At 41.8% G+C, this 20,515-nt stretch overlaps 1 protein-coding gene across 3 annotated transcripts in view; it reads right to left on the minus strand.

The window, feature by feature from the left end:
* Positions 1–3,389: 3,389 nt before the first annotated feature.
* RP9 (RP9 pre-mRNA splicing factor) overlaps positions 3,390–20,515 on the minus strand; it is a 31,219-nt gene continuing 14,093 nt past the window's right edge. For 2 of the 3 annotated variants that reach the window (XM_072153256.1, XM_072153254.1), the window contains exons 2-7: positions 16,973–17,152; positions 15,628–15,658; positions 14,186–14,315; positions 12,529–12,620; positions 9,150–9,211; positions 3,390–3,753 (exon numbers count right to left, since the gene is read on the minus strand). In XM_072153256.1, the coding sequence (XP_072009357.1) occupies positions 3,591–3,753; positions 9,150–9,211; positions 12,529–12,620; positions 14,186–14,315; positions 15,628–15,658; positions 16,973–17,142 (648 nt within the window). In that variant the 5' untranslated portion in view covers positions 17,143–17,152 and the 3' untranslated portion in view covers positions 3,390–3,590. Of the gene's footprint in view, positions 3,754–9,149; positions 9,212–12,528; positions 12,621–14,185; positions 14,316–15,627; positions 15,659–16,972; positions 17,153–19,320; positions 19,476–20,515 lie in introns of those variants that run through there. The other variant, XM_072153255.1, reaches the window with a different exon arrangement.

Raw genomic sequence — 20,515 nt, forward strand, 5'->3', positions numbered from 1 at the left:
CTCACACAGCCCCCAAATCAAAAATCAAATATGGGGCTGACCTTAAACTATCATAACTGGGGTCATCTCAGAAAATGGCGCTCCCTCATACCTCCCTCCATCTCTGACTGGGCCCTAGAATTGCTACATCTCCATCGTATGGAAGAGATAATGGCCGATGTTTCTGGTACCTCAGAGAAATTCTTAAAATTGTGGCAGCCGTGGTTAGTTCTCTGAGACTCCCTGCGCTTCCCTTTGCCTACTTACTCCATTTCTACCAGTATGAATGTTCTTCCCTGTCTCCCCCCCCCCTCCTCACATATTAGGTTGTTGCTGACCTTCCTCCTTCAAAAATGAACAGGGTTCCAGGAATGCCACTTTTCCCAAAGACATAGACTACCCTCCTATTGAAACTTAGCATCAGATATACCCTCCTTATTGGCAAAGGCCTACTGACTGTGTAAACATAACATCTCCTCTTTCATGCTTATAGGGACGGGTACAGACACCCCATCGAATACCCTCACTGATACTCCCCCTGTATTTTCCTTTTGATGCCATTATTTGTTACTGTTGTAAGTAATGTAAAAAATATTCATGTTGAATAAGTTGATTGAACATATCTGGGTCACCTCTGGGTGGGCACTGTGTGTTGTTGGTGTAATGCAAAAACTTAAGGATGGCTTCAAAGTGCATCCTGCTCATCACCATGCGGAACATTGGGTGTGGTATAGTATATCTGTGCTCCAGTAGTTACTGAATGCGGGCTTCTTTATAATCCCCATAAGGAGTATTATGCCCCAATACTTCTCCATCTCTGCTGCAGTGACAGGGGTCCACCTGTAGGGTTGTGCATAAATTGAAAAGGGGTTTTAGGTAATATGCTGTGCAGCGTACAATTAAATTCAACAGCTCCTCATAAACAAAAAAAAAAAAACCTAAAAAAAAAGGCAACAGCTCTGAGCCCTGCTGTGTCAAATTTAATTCCAGGTTGACCCAAAAAGTCTGGGACCTTAGGGATATAATTATCTGGGGCTACCAATGTGGGATCAGTGGAAGTCCCAGGCACTTCTCCAGCATAAACCCTACGGCGCCTCCTCAGGGGTTCTTCCAGGCAACTGGAAGATGAGGAAAAGGAGAGGTAGAAGGGGACATCATTCGCACTAGCTGACTGTGTCAGAGACCAGCATTTTGGTGTAACAGTAATGCTCAGCTCCTCTCTCCAGCGATACCAAACCAAATTGGTGCCGCTGGAAGGAGGAGGAAGGAACTAAAACCTGACTGGCCAATGGCAGCGTTTTGGAGCTAAAAAAACGTGGGTTTAGTTCCTTCCTCCTCTCTCCAGCGATACCAAACCAAATTGGTGCCGCTGGAGGGAGGAGGTAGGAACTAAACCCACGTTTTTCGGCTCCAAAATGCTGCCATTGGCCAGTCAGTTTTAACTGGCCAATCGCAACGATCGGTGGGCGGGACCGATCTGATTGGCCGGGTAACTTCGGTAGGTTCTCCTGCCTTTGTTACCCGAGTCCCAGTCATGCAACATGGAGAAACACAATTTACGAGTATGGCACTGAGTGTGAATCGAAGGAGGTGGCACAGCGCCAAAGGATACCTGTCATGAGGAGCCCTTTTTTGGGCTCCCCCGTGTCCCCATAGAGAATAGTGTACACATTGCCAAACTTTTTTTCTTCTTTGAAATCAACGCATGACAGTGCAGTTTCCCTGATAGTGGTGAGGGGGCTCTTCACTGGCCATTCCCATGGGACAAGAGAAACAGCTCTGCATTCCCTTTAATATATAAAATAAATAGGGCAGGTGATAACAGTAAACTAATACATTTTGTAATATACTTCAGTAAAGTAGATTATCTGTGCCTTTTCTCTGCTTATTTTTCCTGTAGAGAGCAGTGCATTTGAAAGCATTCTTAGGTCCATCCATTCAGACTAATAAGCAGTGTAACTCTATCCATAGAGACTATTTCCCCTGAAGATTCAACTATCCAATGTGATAAGTGCCTACAGAAAGCCCCTGGATAGTTATCCCTGAGCTGTCAATGGTGTGCAAAAAAGGAAAACATTTACACAAACTGCTTACATAACGAAGAAAGGCAGAGGAAAAAGAAGGGCGCAGGAACATATTTTACTATAATTATTGCACTATTCATTTATGCAACTTTGTCAAAATTTATTTACACTTCAGACTTTTAATTTTTAGCCTGATTTTAGATAACCTGCAATACTTGTATTCTGGAATATATTGTAGCTGACAGTTTTACAGGTAGCCATTGTTAGGCCACTAGCTGCCATGGGAACTGTGATCAGCCAGTTGCTTTATAAGCAACAGTCAGCATTGAATGTGGCATATAAAAGGTTCCACTGCTGTGCAGCATAGTCCAGCTGTTGGTCACAGTGGTAATTGCTGGAAAAGGCCTCTGCAATCATACTGATTTAAATGCACACTATATATATGAAACAGTCACCAACGATCTGAATAGGTACTTAAGGGGGTATTCTCCTCTCGACATTCACATTTTAATTACCGTATATACTCAAGTATAAGCCGACCCGAGTATAAGCCGAGACCCCTAATTTTACCACCAAAAACTGGGAACAACTACTGACTCGAGTATAAGCCGAGTGTGGGAAATGCATTGATCAAACCCCCCCAGTAGTATACAGCCTGCCAGCCCCCATGTAGTATACAGCAAGCCCCAGGTAGTATACAGCAGCCCGCCCCCACAGCCCTTAAAAAATAAACATAATAGTCACCCTCCGATGTCAGCGTGTTCCGTCTTCTTTCTTCTCCGCGGCTCCTCTTCTTTCTTCTGGCATGGACGCGGCCATGTTTTCGTCTAGCAGGCGCATACTATGACGCGGCCGCTGCTGATGTCATAGTATGCGTGGCCACGAAGAAAACATGGCCGCCTCCATGCCGGGAGAAAGAAGAAGAGCCGCGGAGAAGAAAGAAGACGGAACACGCTGACATTGGGGAGCCGCGCTGACATCGGAAGCCGAGTATATACGTTTATTTTTTTAATGTGGGTAAATGTTTTTTGTAATAGACTCGTGTATAAGCCGATGTTTTTCAGCACATTTTTTATAGACGAGTGTATACAGTACTGTATATACTCGAATATAAGCAGAGTTTTTCAGCAGAAATAAAAATTATTGAAGAAATGTATTATATACATGGCAGATTAATTAAATTAGATGTTTATATCCAGGTGAGAATTTCCCTTAAAAACATTAGATTAGCAGCAATTTCCCAAATTCCCTACTTTTTTTAATAACAGAAACAAATAATGAAGAATGTATAACTAAAATATAACCACAAACCAATGAACACATTATAAATTGATTCCCGTATAAAATTGACACACCTGCAGAAAGTGGACAAAAAAGGCCAGCTCATGAGAGGGTAAAACAGGTTTAATTAAATAACTGCACATTATATGGACCACTAGTCCATTATATTGATAATTTGCAGACTTTATTTTACACACAATGTAAATGTGAAGTCTTCTTCTTACACCATGGAGATGTAAATATCACCATGTATCGATACTATTCTTCAGAAAGAATATATGCAAACTGTGTGCTTCAGTCACACGTTTAGTCTGAATCTGAGTTCCTATGAGAAGATTTACGCTTTTTCTTTTTCTTCTTTTTATCTTTTTTCTTCTTTTTCTTCTTGCTTTTTTCTCTGGAGTCATTTGAGCTGTCACTGCTGTCTTCAGATGTTGAATCTTCAAGCAGTTTTTTGAGCTGCTGAATCCTGTAATGTGAAGTACACTTGGTGAACAAACCTATGTTTTACACTATATTCCCCAATATACCTTTCTTATAGCAGCTTCTCTATTGGCCCCTAGTGAGGTTTACACAATTAAGATAATTTTTGACCCATTACTTTACAATTGTGCTCTGTTTTATTTCCATTTTAGCCCCTATAACTCAGTGATGGTGAGTGTAAGAGTCCAGACTGTGAGTGGGGACTAGACACTTCATGATTCCTCTGTGCTGGGAGATGCTGTGTACTGACAATGTGCTTATCTAAAGCTAATTAACACTTTTATTTAGCTTCTGAACATTCTACTGATATCACACAGAAAAAGAGAGGAGACAGATCAGAGATGAGAGATAAGATCTATGTAACACGCAATGACATTCTCAGCTCTGCTATATCTTAGCCATAACATACAGTGTGAGCTCTATACACATACACCACATAAAACACAATACTCAAAAGAAAGCACACTAAATAGTAAATAACGCAGACCTATTGCTGATTGGTGTGAGTAGAATGGCTGGGTTCATATAAGTGATATGTCCTGGGGTGTATAGAGTGTGCTCCAGTGCGAGACGAGACCATTCAGGTCCCAAACAGAGGATATTATCTACCAAGGATCCTCTAAAGATCTTTATGATCGGTACTCATAAGGGGATATATCAAATTAGCAGAAAGTAGGTATAGGGAGAAGGAAAGAAAAATCACAGGGGATATAAGTTAAGCTATAAAAACACCATTTATGTTAAAATCAAGTCTCCAGAGTTCTACCTCCTTCTCTAAACCTACATCTGTATTGATCTCTTATTACAAATGTGGGGGTGCTCCAAAATATCCAGACACACCACTTGCTAGGCTGTTTAGATAAAACAAGCATATTGCCATTGCTCATTTAGGCCATTTGGTGCCACCAACCTATGGTTCACTGTTCCAATCCCATCCCATCTCTGGGTATAGCACCATGGTAATCCCCACAAATCTTAACATACCAAATTCACCACCATGATGTTGATGCATATGTCTGTACATTACCCCTTAGGACAAACAGTTTATGAAGTCTTTAACCCCTTAACGCTCTGCGCCGTAGCTCTACGGCGCAGAGGTATAAGGGCTGTATGAAGAGGGCTCACGGGCTGAGTCCTCTTCATACAGAGGTGGGGGTTTTTGCATATTGCACAAAACCCCCACCGCTAATAACCGCGGTCGGTGCTTGCACCGATCGCGGCTATTAACCCTCTAAACGCCGCCCGCAAAGTCGCGGGCGGCGTTTAAAAGACGGCGGCGCGTGGGCGCCGCCATCTTTTTTTCGATCGCCACGCCCCCGAACGTCATCGGGGGGCGGCGATCGGTTGCTATGGTAGCCTCGTGTCTTCTTTTGACACGAGGCTATCTGGCAGCTGCAGATTCGTTACAATGAGCCAGTGGCTCATTGTAATGAATGTGCTGCAAAAATGCCATATATTGCAATACAGAAGTATTGCAGTATATGGTAGGAGCGATCTGACTATCTAGGGTTAATGTACCCTAGATGGTCTAAAAGATAGTGAAAAAAAAAATAAAAAAAAAAGTTTAAAAAATAAAAAAAATTAATAAAATATTAAAAGTTCAAATCACCCCCCTTCCCCTAGAACGGATATAAAACATAATAAACAGTAAAAATCACAAACATATTAGGTATCACCGCGTCCCAAAATGCCCGATCTATCAAAATATAAAAACGGTTACGGCCGGCGGTGACCTCCGAGGCGGGAAATGGCGCCCAAATGTCCGAAATGCGACTTTTACACCTTTTTACATAACATAAAAAAATGAAATAAAAAATGATCAAAATGTCGCACAGACCTCAAAATGGTAGCAATGAAAACGTCGCCTCATTTCGCAAAAAATGACCCCTCCCCCAGCTCAGTGCGCCAAAGTATGAAAAAGTTATTAGCGTCAGAAGATGGCAAAAAAATTTTTTTCTTTTTTGTACACATTCGTTTAATTTTTTAAAATGTATTAAAACACAATAAAACCTATATAAATTTGGTATCACCGCGATCGCACCGAACCAAAGAATAAAGTAGGCGTATTATTTGGAGCGAAGAGTGAAAGTCGTAAAAACTGAGCCCACAAGAACGTGACGCACGTGCGGTTTTTTTTCAATTTTTCCACATTTGGAATTTTTTTTCAGCTTCGCAGTACACGGCATGTTAAAATAAATAACATTACGGGAAAGTAAAATTTGTTACGCACAAAATAAGCCCTCACACAGGTCTGTACACGGAAAAATGAAAAAGTTATGGATTTTTGAAGTTGGAGAGCGAGAAATGAGCCGGAAAACCCTCCGTCCTTAAGGGGTTAATAACAAAGACCTCAACTGATACATTACTCGTGAATGTTTTGAAGACAGATATAAAACGGAAAGGAGATGCAGTCACCCCCACATTTGAAGCAACCCCATGGTTTTCGATCCAACTATCTGATAACTTGGGCAGTACAAAATGACCATGTACTAGCCTGATCGGCCACGTCTGAATATAATGAAGGGGCGGGGCCCAACCAAGTTTTTGATAACCTCATCCATCAGCACAAAGAAGCAGTGTTGTTCTTACCGGCTCTGCCCCCTTGTTATAGGTGGCTATCAATCGGCACAGGCCCTCATCTCGTTTCCCTTGTTGGTACTAGTAAATAATACACTCTGATTAAACTGTCATGCATTTTTTAATGCTCATCTCGGGACATTGGTTGGGATATCCTTGCTGTTGGAACCGGACCCCAAGGTCGTCCACCTGAGTCTTATATTCTTGTGGGGTATTACAATTCCTCCTAACTCTCAGGTTATTGCCCTTTGTTGTGTCCCTAATGTACGTAGGTAGAGACTCCACAAGAGGTCTGAGGATCCTAGCTACAAAAATGTGTGTTTTGACATAGGGAGTTGAAACCCCTGAAACTATTGACCATGTGCCGCTGGTGGTTGCTGAGGCAACCCGTTTCATTCACCACCTCCCCGAAATGTGCCCACCCTCCTATCCCACGCCATGACAGGAGCACCACTGCATCATCATCACGTGTTGATCACAAGTTATGTATTTTTCAACAGCAAAAAGTAGGGGAAAAAAAATGCGTAAAAAAACTATACAAAATTGGCAAATCCAGAATTGTACTGATCTGGAGGATAAAAGTTAAAGGATTTATTACCTGTGTCGTAGGACACAATTGTGGCTTCTACAATGTACAATGTATTATTGGCGCATGGCAATAACAAATGAGGCAGAAGTTCTGCATTGTCGTTATTTACATCAGAATGGGGTCGATACACCACATTAACTACCCCTCATTATGTAAAAGGACATAATATTTTTTTTTTGTTTTTTTTATGGCATTCACGATGCAGTGTAAAAGGGCATTCACCATCATAATCGTAAACCAAGCTTCTTATGCCCTGGTTTTTACAAATTAATTTGTGCAAATGAGTCTGAGGGGCTCCAGATTCCATGGGTGTTAATGCAGCCTGGGGCACTTTAGGCTCATATGCATACATTTTAAAAGGGCATGGGAAGCTTAAAAAAGTGGATCCTGCCAGATGGGGCACACACCAGTATTTCAGTGTTCTTGGTTTACAATCCTTGTTCCTGGTGGTGAATGCCCTTTAACCCCTTTGTGTCCAAGCCATTTTGACCTTTAGGACCAGGCCTGATTTTTAAAATTTGCCCTGTGTCATTATAGGAGGTTATAACTTCGTGGTGCTTTAACTTAACCAGGGGATTTTGAGATTGAAGTACAATGTGTGACAGTAAAACAAAGTAATCGAAAAATTGATGATATCTTTTGTGTTTAGTTATGAAAAAAATTGAAATTTCTTAAAATTATTCATTTTCAAAGTTCAAAATTTTCAGCTTTCCAGGCAGATAATGATAAAGTTACTTGGGTGCTATGACTAACATTTCCGGAATGTCTGTTTTATATCGGCATAGAGTTTTATGCATCCTCTCTCTTTTCTAGGTTGTTAGGAGGTTCAGAATTTTGGGTGCAATTTTTCTCATTTTTATGAAAAGTGCCAAAACCCTTATTTAGAGGCACCTGCTCAGTTTTAACTGACTTTGAGAGGCCTAAACAGCAGGGCTCAATAGCTAATAATCAGATTTTATTAACGCTTTCTTGGTGGTTAAAAAATCATTAATTCTTGTTTATGGTTTTTAGCATTTTTTTTCACCGGATGTTCACCATACCATAAAAATGTATGTGTTATATTTATTCTATGGGTTATCACAATTACAGTGATAACCCATTTATATGGCTTTTTTATGGTTAACTTGTTATGCAGAATATAGAACTCATTTTGTGAGAAATTTGCTTGTTTTTGTATCGCCATATAACAATGGGCAGAACGTTTATATTTTTTTGTTTACAAAGCCGGTTTATAGCTTATTTTTTGCGGGAGAAACTATACTTTTTAGTATCATGTCGGGGTAAATGTTACTTTTTGATTACTTTTTATGAGGTCAGATGTGAAAATTTCATAATTTTTGCAAGTTTTTTTTTTACGCCGTTCACCGTACGGGTTCAGTGACAATTTTATTTTATTGTACGGGTTGTAACGGACGTTGTGATGCCCAATATGTTGTGTTTTTTGGGTGATTTTCACTTTATTTTTTATTGGATTATTGCATGGGATGGGACTTCAAGGGACTTTTATTCTTATTTTTTTTAACTGCATTTTTTTTTTTTTTTTTGTCCCAGCGTGGGACATGAACAAGTGTTCATTGTAATATACTGCAATACTAATGTATTGCAGCATATTACATAGTAAGCCTATGCATTCGGCACAGGCTGACATCAGCAATGTTAGATCGTGCTGTAAGCATGATCCTAACAGGCTTCTAGTGAAGGCAACCCTGGGGTCCTTATCGGGCTCTAAGAGTTGCCATGGCAACGGCACGGCGATTCACCATAGACACTGCGGTCACAATGACCGCGGCATCTATAGGGTTAAACAGCCGGGATTGCTATAGTCGTGATCCTGGCTGTTACTGCGGGATTCCGGCTACCGGGTAATCACCATGACGTGATACTACGTCAAGGTGCGAGAACGACCTGCTTGCTATGACGTAGGTGCAGAAAGGGGTTAAGTACACTGCATGGTGAACACCATCAAAAACAAAACAAAAATAAACACACTTATCAAACAGATCACATGAACCTCCTTCTGTTGGCTTCTTATGGGTAGAAAGGTCTGGCTGATGAGGTAAAAGACGGAAGGCTTCACTTCACATATCAAAGCGGTGCCAAACTTTATTAGATGCTCATTGGTAAATTACTTAATATCCTGCCCTCACACTTAAACATACATTACAAAAGACATGAGATAACGTGGTCAACCCCCTTAATCATTGCAGAATAATTACCTCATTTGTTTTTCTTCATTTGCTTTCTCCTTCAGTAATCCATACATTGGGTCTTCATGAGCCTATAGAAAAACAAAACAAACAAACGATAAAATAAACAAACAAACAAACAAACTCTTCTAACCCTGGACGAGCATGGCAGTTATGGCCCTTTTTCGTTTTTGCATTTTCACTTTTCACTCCCCACCTTCAAAAAAATAAAGAGCTGTTTGGGCTTGTTTTCTGCGTAACAACTGGATTTTTATAGTGATGGTATTTATTATTCCATGCCGTGTACTGGAAAGCGGGGAAAAAAATTCAGAATGCAGCGAAAATGATGAAAAAATGCATTTGCGCCGTTTTCTTGTGGGCTTGGATTTTACAGCTTTCACTAAGCGCCCCAAATCACATGTCTAGTTTATTCTTTGGTTCGGTCCGATCACGAGGATACCAAATTTGTACAGGTTTTATAATGTTTTCATACATTTAAAAAAATTTAAACCTTCTGTACAAAATAAAAATTAAAAAAAAAAAAAATTTCATTTTGCCATGTTCTGGCACTAATAACTTTTACATACTTCAGTGCACGGAGCTGTGTGTGGTGTAATTTTTTGCGACATTTGATGAAGTTTTTAATGCTTTCTTTTTGAGGACTGTATGGGCTTTTGAGCACTTTTTATAGAATTCTTTATATTTTTCAAAATGGCAAAAAAAAAGTGGCATTTTCGACTTTGGGCGGCAATTTCCATTACGGGGTTAAACGCTTGGAAAAATCGCTAATATATTTTGATAGATCGGACATTTTGGGACGCGTCGATACCTAATGTGTTTATGTCTATTTTTTCATATTTTTTTTTACCATTATTTTAGATCCTCCAGGGTAATTTAACCCTGCAGGGTCCGATTGCTAATACTATATACTGCAATACTACTGTATTGCAGTATATACCTATTTTACAATTATTTTTAATAGCCTGCCCTCTGCTTGCTATTATAAATCATTGCACCTTGCAAGCCTACGAGTCTCAATGAGACTCTAGGCTGCCATAGCAACCGATCGCCGCCCACTGATGACGTTCCAGGGGGCGGCGATCGGGCATCCAAGATGACGGCCGGCATTTAACAGCACCGACCGCAGCAGTGACAGGCGGGTGTTGGCCGTTTTCCGCTGTGTATGTAGAGAGCTCAGCTCGTGAGCTCTCTCAATACACCCCTTGCCGCGCGAGGACGATATAGCTCGTCCCCGGTCGGCAAGGTGTTAAAATGCAGTAATTTACAATATTTAAAATCCACATACTTTATTCACATTGCTATAAAACAAGATTTCTCTTCTTTTTGGTTTGTATACACTTGAGTATAACTTGACCTAAATAAAAGCCTAGGTACCTCCTTTTAGCACAAAAACTGGGAAAACCTATTGACTCTAGTATAAGCCAGTGTGGGAAATACATTGGCCACAATCACCCCAGTAATGTAATGCCCAGCAGCCTCCCACTCATGGCCCCTTGTTATATAAAAATAAATATAAATCTGTTTATATAAAAAATCTGTTGCTTGCTCAGTTACTTTTGTGTTGATGTATTTTAAGAAATAACAGTGCTGGCACAATTACTATGGGCTGGTAGATAATGCAGCATTGCTGGTCATGACATTCAATTGCTCAAAACACATTAGAAGACTATCAAATAAACAGCTTCTAAACCCTTCCATACAGGCTTACTACATCACTTAAAGGAAATCTACCATTTGATTTCATGCATTATGAAGCAAACATACCTTAAGCGGCTGTAGATACACTGATGCAGAAGCATATCTTGTTTAATCCCTGAGCTGAAAGTTATTTACAAATTTATTGCACTGGTCTAAAGAACTATGTAATCACCATGTTGTGCCTGCAGAAGTAATCAATCGCAAGCTGCTGTGTATGAGTGATCCAGCTCAGGTTGATTAGTCCTGTCTGAACAGTTCAGGAAGCTCCGTGTAATGTGTTTATGAAGGGCAGGTGGAATCAAATTCAGCTTTCCCAAGAGCCTGAATGTTTTTATAGTTTTTTTCAGCATAACCACACAGCTCAGGGATTGAACAAGATATGCGTCTGCATCAGTATAGATACAGCATTCTCAAGGTATGTTTGGTCCATAATGCATGAAATCAAATGATTGCTACAGTTCAGTTTTTTTTAGAAGTTATTGTACAGATATAACAGTACTTGTATGCACACATAGGAGCAAAGACAGCCAGAGTGTCAGGACTTTAACTCGTGTTTTAACAAACGCATGCATTAACACAATGTTAACATTTGCGTTCTGTAAATGCAAATGTTAACAGGTGTTTAAAATCTTTCTTCAGCTTTTACAATGTGTTTTGAAAACGCATGCATTAAACGTGACCGCACCCCAAGAGTTGGTTAAGTTGTTAGTAATTAAGAGACACTTCGGGTACCTGCAGAACCAGCTCCACTGCTGTAATTGTCTTTTGGCTTCACACACACACAGCTGCTTTAGCGCGGACTGTTCTTCCAACCTTGCAGACACAGTACTCCTGTGTTTACACTGCACTTGACCTGTCGTTTCTGCTTGATGCTCCGTATGCATTCCTTCTTTGGATGCCAAAAAGTTACTGTTTCTCCTCTGTTTACACGCAGACACTTGCACGTGCTTAACCCCTTAACGCTCTGCGTCGTAGCCGCTGACACTTGCGGCGATCGGTTGCCATGACAGCCTCGGGTCTTAGTCAGACCCAAGGCTGCATGGTTTCTGAAGATTCGTTACAATGAGCCATTGTGTCATTGTAATGAATCCTATGCAAAAACGCCATATACTGCAATACAGTAGTATAATATTGCAGTAAATAGTAGGAACAATCTGACCATCTAGGGTTAAAGTACCCTACATGGTCTAAGAAATAGTGGGGAAAAAAACCCCAAAAAACCCAAAAAAAACAACAACATTCCAGGGGAGGGGGCCGGCCGGCGGCTATAACGCTCCAGGGAAGGGGGCCTTGGCTTATACTTAATAGGTTTTCCCAGTTTTTGGTGCCTTGCCTTATACTCGAGTATATACGGTACCTTACACCAGTCCCTGGTTCCTGCAGTGCACAACTCCATCTGTCTGTTCACACCGCTGGCTAGGCTGGAAGTGTTGTGTTCCTATCTAGTGGCTTCAGTAGTCAGAGGAGGGTTAATGGTGGTGGCACTGGTTACATTTTCAGCCAAGCGGAAAGTGCAAATGGAAAGCCGCTCTCCCTCGATAAAATCTGTTGTCCCTGAGCAGAACAAGTTTACAGACAATGCAACTTTTTTTGTTAATGAATAGAAAGATTTTTTGAAGGAACACAGGTATCATGTTAAGCAGAGAAATTAGTTATATTTCATGTGAAGTTAGTTACTATGGCCACTTACCACTCTGAACTGCTCAATCTTTTGATTTCCTTTGATGAAATAGGGACATTCGCGATCGCCGGTTCTGTGACCATACTGCTTACATCTCCAACCTAAAAAAAAAATAAAAAAAAATATATACACACACACCCCACTTTATTAGGTACACCATGCTAGTAATGGGTTGGACCCCCTTTTGCCTTCAGAACTGCCTCAATTCTTCGTGGCATAGATTCAACAAGGTGCTGGAAGCATTCCTCAGAGATTTTGGTCCATATTGACATGATGGCATCACACAGTTACTGCAGATTTGTTGGCTGCACAACCATGATGCGAATCTCCCGTTCCACCACATCCCAAAGATGCTCTATTAGGTTGAGATCTGGTGACTGTGGAGGCCATTTGAGTACAGTGAACTCATTGTCATGTTCAAGAAACCAGTCTGAGATGATTCCAGCTTTATGACATGGCGCATTATCCTGCTGAAAGTAGCCATCAGATGTTGGGTACATTGTGGTCATAAAGGGATGGACATGGTCAGCAACAATACTCAGGTAGGCTGTGGCGTTGCAACAATGCTCAATTGGTACCAAGGGGCCCAAAGAGTGCCAAGAAAATATTCCCCACACCATGATACCACCACCACCAGCCTCAACCGTTGATACAAGGCAGGATGGATCCATGCTTTTATGTTGTTGACGCCAAATTCTGACCCTACCATCCGAATGTCGCAGCAGAAATCGAGACGCATCAGACCAGGCAACGTTTTTCCAATCTTCTACTGTCCCATTTCGATGAGTTTGTGCAAATTGTAGCCTCAGTTTCCTGTTCTTAGCTGAAAGGAGTGGCACCCGGTGTGGTCTTCTGTTGCTGTAGCCCATCTGCCTCAAAGTTCGACGTAGTGTGCGGTTAGAGATGCTCTTCTGCCTACATTGTTTGTAACGGGTGGCGATTTGAGTCACTGTTGCCTTTCTATCAGCTCGAACCAGTCTGCCCATTCTCCTCTGACCTCTGGCATCAACAAGGCATTTCCGCCCACAGAACTGTCGCTCACTGGATGTTTTTTCTTTTTCGGACCATTCTCTGTAAACCCTAGAGATGGTTGTGCGTGAAAATCCCAGTAGATCAGCAGTTTCTGAAATACTCAGACCAGCCCTTCTGGCACCAACAACAATGCCACGTTCAAAGGCACTCAAATCACCTTTCTTCCCCATACTGATGCTCGGTTTGAACTGCAGGATATTGTCTTGACCATGTCTACATGCCTAAATGCACTGAGTTGCCGCCATGTCATTGGCTGATTAGAAATAAAGTGTTAACGAGCAGTTGGACAGGTGTACCTAATAAAGTGGCCGGTGAGTGTGTATATATATACACATATATATTTAATACTTAAAAAATTGTAGCCATATGGCACTACTGGTAGATCATATGTGTAGGTGCAATAGAGGCTGGACAGCGTAAGGCTTCCAGCAAGCACAACAATAGAGTAGGGGCCAGCCAGTTCAAGTCTCAGTAAATTTTTTGCATCCTATGTGGAGACTTCACAGAGAGATCAGGTAAAATGGAAAAAGATTTGCACTTTTGCACAGTTTGAGGTTTGGGTCCCAACAACTGATGCAAACAAGGTGTCAAGTGGCCCATTGTCACATTGGAAAAATAGCCCTGATTAACTTACACTGCATAACCTTCACTTCTTTGCCCAAAGGCATCCATAAACCTCTGGTAGGAGCATGGGCAAGGAAATCTCTGGCATGTTCATTGCCAGGTAAATCAGGAATACAGTCTTCAGGCTTTGGTTCATCTTCCTGAAAAAGAAAGAGCAGGATAAAAAAAAACATCTGCACATCCATACTTCGATGTTATATCTTTACACTATGGGGGTCATTTACTAAGGGCCCGATTCGCGTTTTCCCGACGTGTTACCCGAATATTTCCGATTTGCGCCGCTTGTACATGAATTGCCCCGGGTTTTTGGCGCACGCGATCGGATTGTGGCGCATCGGGGCCGGCATGCGCGCGACAGAAATCGGGGGGCGTGGCCGAACGAAAACCCGACGTATTCGGAAAAACCGCCGCATTTAAAAACCGAAAATGTGTCGCTTGGGGAGCGCTCACCTTCACCTTCTATGGGATGGTGCATTCCGGGGCGTTAAGATTATTTTCGGCGCTGCAGCGCCACCTGGTGGACGGCGGAGGAACTACCATCTTAAATCCCAGCCGGACCCGAATCCTGTGCAGAGAACGCGCCGCTGGATCGCGAATGGGCCGGGTAAGTAAATGTGCCCCTATATATCCACAATTAGATGTGTAAGGCAATTACGGTAAGTTAGATTTCCAAAGCAAAAAATGCCTTGGACCAGATTTATCAAGTGTTTTAGGCACTTATAAGGGACTTGGCTTAAGAAAGTGAACATGGTTTAAATAGCAACAACATACTTAAAAAATGTGCAACTATTTTGGTGCATTTTCTTGCATAAACTAACTAATTATACAAAACATCTAATAATGTGGCAGATTTATCATCAGCATCTACCACTGTAATAAACCTGGTGCAGTTTAAAGCAAACCTGTCACCAGGAATGTAATTTTTGGCTAGTGACAGGTTCGTACCCTATGCATTCATTTTAAACATGCCTTTGTCAGCATGTGGGGAATCCCGGTGGAGGGGCAGCTGCAGCCTGCATGTACGAATGTCTACTCACCCCCCTCCCTCCTCTATGCACATGACATGAAGCGGGCGGGACGAGGAAGCTGTATAAGTGTGGAGGAGAGGAGTCACAGGCAAACACAGGCTGCAGCTGCCCCTTACCAGGGACTCACCACATGCTGCTGGCAGGGAATCAGGTAATGTGAATTAAACATATATAAATTACAGAAATCAGAAAGGCCTAGGCTATTGGCACTGTCACCAGCTAAAAATACCATTCCTTGTGACAGGTGCGCTTTGAAGGGGTTGTCCGATGAAGCAAGTTAGACCCCCACCAATAAGCAAGTAAAGCGCTATACATTAGATAGGGCCCAACTTGCTTTGTTGGAAAAGCCCTTTAAGGCCGTCTAGGCAAACAGTAAATCTACATAACTTCTCCTAGCACATGATGTAGAAGAGGCAATTCATACCTTTATTAGTCCGGGTGGCGGTTTTTCATAACTAAATAAAAAAAAAAAAAATCAAGAATGATGAATAACTACAGGTAAAAAGTATAACGTACAAATCACAAGAGTATCCATTACATTTAAACATGTTTGAGATATATTAGAAAATGTCTAGAAAATATGGTTACTGCACATAGCTGATGCAAAGGATTTAACATAAAGGACCCATCTCTCATACCAATATTAATATACAGAATAACCTCAAACTAATTCCTACATGTCCCTGTAGGTAGCCAAAAACAATGGTAGAGGTTTACTGCAACAACATAGAACAGAAAAGTTATGCTAGGTCTGCGACCATCGTTCACTGCAGGAAATAAGAAAACAGAATAACTGCTTCACAAGTTGCATTTAAATTGTTTACATTACAAAAAAAAATTGACATCACATTTACGTAATGCTAATGTAACCAAAAATGTTAATACATTGTAAACTCCATGCCCCTGGGCTTTGGGGGGGACCAACACCATTCAAAAATTAAAGCAGAACTGTCTCTATAATGGTTTTCCTGCCTTTATTCTGTGATATTCCTATATTCTGCCTCTTCTCTGCATAATGCAGAATGCCAGCCCTATGGTGTCTTGTCCCCTGAGCTCCAGCATAAAGCATTGATTATTAAAACAACCACATGGATTTAGTGGTTTTAACCCTAGCATACTTACACAATACAGAATCCCCTTCTGGCTCTGTCCGCTGTCACTGGCTCTGTGGCAGGTTAAGGGCAGGAGAAGGGAGGAATAAGCGCAGAAGGAAGGCATGAGTAATTAGCAGCCGATGGAGAGAGAAGGGGAGTCGCACATACCAGTGTGCAAGTATGCTTGGGTTAAAACCTTTTTACATGACATGTGTGACTTTAACCTGATAGGATAGTTTTATTAATTACATTTTTTTCAGTTGCCAATAATTGACTACAAATGTGAAAAAAATAAGCTTGCCATTTTTATTTTTTTTTAAATTAAGTAGTAACTTTTTCCAAAATGTTATAAATATGTACAGCATTATTCCATCACTATTTCCCGGGTTGAGCTACAGATGCATAGGGTGCATGTACTTCTGCAAAGTAAAAGTGAAAAAGTCTCCTGCAGCTTCTTGTATATTCTGAATTCAGGTGACAGGCTGGAGGGGGGCCTATATCTCCATGCACGGGGCATGTGCAAACAGGATGTATATAGCCATATGTCGTCAACGGGTTGAGATGTGAGTGGCAGCTGTAAGATGGGTTGGTACAATTGTATGAAAGGAGTTTTCTTATTTCACCGTTTGTTCTTTAACTAAAAATAACATCTGGCAGTAGGTGCCATGAACTTACAAGATCTCAACATGCTTGATCTTTTGTATCTCCTGTGAAGTATGGCTGCTACCACTGCTGCTTCTCCTCCTTTTACTATCACTATGATGGCTGCTACTACTTCTCCCTGGTGTCACAGGCCCATCATCTTCGCTCCTGCGCCTTTTTTCTTCTTTCCTTCTATGGGACATTTTGTAGTTGCTGTAATGTAATGTAATCGCATCAGAAACATACATGCAACAAATGCAGTCTCCATAAGTATTGGCAAGATGTTATATAAAGCCACAAAGCTAATTGCTTAACATTGTTTGCACTGTGGAGGAATACATCTCTAAAAGGAATACTATTATTAGATTAGAGCTATGGAGCGAGCGGGGCGGTCCGGGGAAGAGGCAGCGCCTCGGGCCGCCCCCTCATGAATACATTGGACCACTTTGCAAGAGGTCCGGTGATTACATTGTACTCCGCCGCAGTGTTAGATAGCATTATCGGAGGTTTCCGGTAACGCCATCACTCTAACAATGCAACGTTTGATCAAGCACTAGGAGCTGCTTACTTTAGAAAACAGCTGCTAGTGCCGAAAATTTAGGTGACAGGTCCTCTTTAAGAGGGGAAGGTTTATGTCTGCAAAAAGAAAAAGCTTTAATATAAATGTTTTGATTAAAAAATAAATAAATGTGGACTCAAAATTTACAGAATTTATGTGCACAAAATCTGCTGTAGTTTATGGTTGTAGTAGTAGTAAACTAGACACCATTTCTACCACACATGCTTACTACACCTCAGCTACAGTATGATCTGCCAAAGGAATTGTTACATTGGAGACCGGAAAGCTTTTAATTATGATGAGTAACTTCCATTGTGCTTTCCACTAGCGAATAAAGGCCCCCAACACACACTGAATAAAGATCCTCTGAAATGCACACACCGTCTAATACAGTGATGGCGAACCTTTTAGAGCCTGAGTGCCCAAACTTCAACCAAAAGCCACTTATTTATTGCAAAGTGCCAGCACAGTAACTTAAGCAGTAAATTGCTCTTGTTCTTTGACAATTTTCAATCGTTCAGCCTCCTAAAGACACCAACGCAATTGAAAGGAGGAGGGCAAATTCGCCTATCATTGTAGGAAGGTTCTGCAGGCAGATTCTTTGAGTCCTGTCTGGTGAACTTCATGCTGGGGTGATGGCCTAGGTGCCCATAGAGAAGGCTCCGAGTGCCGCCTCTGGCACCAGTGCCATAGGTTCGCCACCACTGGTCTAATGTTACCTACAATCAAACATGGGCAGTTCTTGGGCAGCAAACAATGGTGTAGTGGTTCAGTTTCACTAGTCTGTGTGCCATCAGTGTGTAATCAGTTGCCCAGTAGCAAGTACACAAAAAAGAACTCCAAGATACACAAAAAAAGGGAAGCCGGGCAAGTGATGCTCTTACCTAGTCCTAATTTCTTGAAGGGTGAACTGATCCGTATATATGTACGGCACACGGATGGCTTATTTCACATTCCCAGAGACTTCTAAAGAAAGGGCCATGAAAATCACACAGATTTTGGTGGCGTTGGGTTAAAATGGACCAAAATTTGGGGAACTAAATCCTATAAATGTCTGTCCTATTTCTGATCCAAGGATGTAAGCTTTTAGCCAAGATGAATGTGGATGCACTTTTTTGCTCAAGCTCAGTTGTGAAGCACCTCCCCTAGAGGACACACTGTATTATTTTATCATAATGGTGATAAACAGCATTATTACTGTAAATTTATCACTTAAACATGTATGTGGGAGTCAGGGAAATGAAGGAATTTATAAAAATATTCAAATAAGCTGGAGACCCTCTGGGATATGTCACCCGAGCACCTCTTGGCTCTGCCACCTGCTAATATATGCACGTCCCCCGTGTTCAGTGCAGCCTGGTCCTGCCCACCGATCGCGACATCATGAACACGTAGGGGGGAGTGCATATATATTAGCAGGTGGCAGAGCCAAGAGGCGCTCTGGGCTGTGTCACCCTTGTGTCTCTGGCTCATTTGAATATTTTTATAAGGATTATTATTTTTTTTTTTTTTTACAAGAATGCAGATTTGTCAGGAGATAACAAAAGTGAGGTCCTCCCCTTATAGAAGTAAGGAGCAAGTACATTTGGTACATCTTCCTTCAGTAAATCTGCTGCTGGATGTCTTATAATGTGCAGACACAACGTTTGTGGGCATAGATCTCCATAGCAGACAAGTGATGGGCTGCAAACATTCCTCTTGGACAGAGCCAGGGCCTGCGGCATGGTACTAGCTACCCCGACTCCCTGCACATAAGACTTAGCGCGATCCCTCATTGTATATACATATATCTCTGCGGACACATCTTCCACACATTACTCACCCGGATGTTGTGATCCTTATGGAACATGTCCCACCACCACACACCTTCTCTTACATTTATCATAAGAGGTCGCACTCATAAGTTACATGAGACTCAGCGGCCGCCATGATGCTGAACACCGCACCTTATGTCTGAAACTAGTGCTACACCAAGATGGCCGCCGCCACGGACAGGGAGAAAGAGCTCGTTTACACCAAGTTCAGAAGTACAGAAGAGCGGACAAGGAAGTTAGTGGAAGGAAGTCAAAAGAGCGTCACTTAGTGGTAACATCAGGAACTGCTTGGTCCTTCACAGTGCAGTTTCTTTATGATATGAAACATGGGTGGAAAATCTTTGTAACCATTTTCTGTCATTAAAAACTTTAATCTGAAATGAAAACGTGGATTTTTATGTGAAACTTATTTCCAGAACTCGTTGTCATATGTCTGTAACAGACTAGGAAGTTGTTTCCTAAAGCCTCCCAATTCAGTGACATCCACACCATGAACTAAAAACGTGCGCATGTGGATATGTTTATACAACACATACCTGCCATGTGTCTGTTAGTGAATCCAATGCAGCACTCGTGCACTGGAATATTGGAATATCTAGTCCAGATCCAGGTAAATTTCAGTCATAACTTGCCCCAGGGTCACATCTGCCATGAAGCAGGATGAAAATCCCGCCCCAGGAAGCAGGTGTCAGACCCCAAAAGTCGGGTTGAATCATCGGTTTTACACACTTGTCAAGTGCAGGCAAGTCCGTAATATTACATTGATGCCTTGGGAGGTGAGGGGTGTGCATAATCAGCAGCCCGGAGCGCCGGACATCTCGGACCCACGCTGCACACTGTTAATTATAAGTCTCTTTTCTAAGTGATCCCGCCGTGTCAAGACTGACAGAGAAAAGCCAGGATCAAGATGAAGAGGAGCGGAGGTGAATCTTTCAAGGTATATTTATGGTTTTACAACTGGTTGATTTACTTTAAAGGGAACCTACCACCACAAATCTACCTATAAAGGTAGATTGGGTGGTAGGTGGATCAATGGGACGTGAGGATAGCCCTTTTAAGGGCTAATCCTCACGTCCCCACACTTTTTTATTAACTTTTATTAGACATTTATGCAAATTTACTTATGCGGCTACTGGGGTGTGGAGTAGCCGCATCTGAGGTTACACGAGGCGGCTACTCCACGCCCCGGTAGCCTCTTTTCCC

The sequence above is a fragment of the Engystomops pustulosus genome, chromosome 5 (assembly GCF_040894005.1).
Source record: "Engystomops pustulosus chromosome 5, aEngPut4.maternal, whole genome shotgun sequence".
NCBI classification, from domain to species: Eukaryota; Metazoa; Chordata; class Amphibia; order Anura; family Leptodactylidae; genus Engystomops; species Engystomops pustulosus.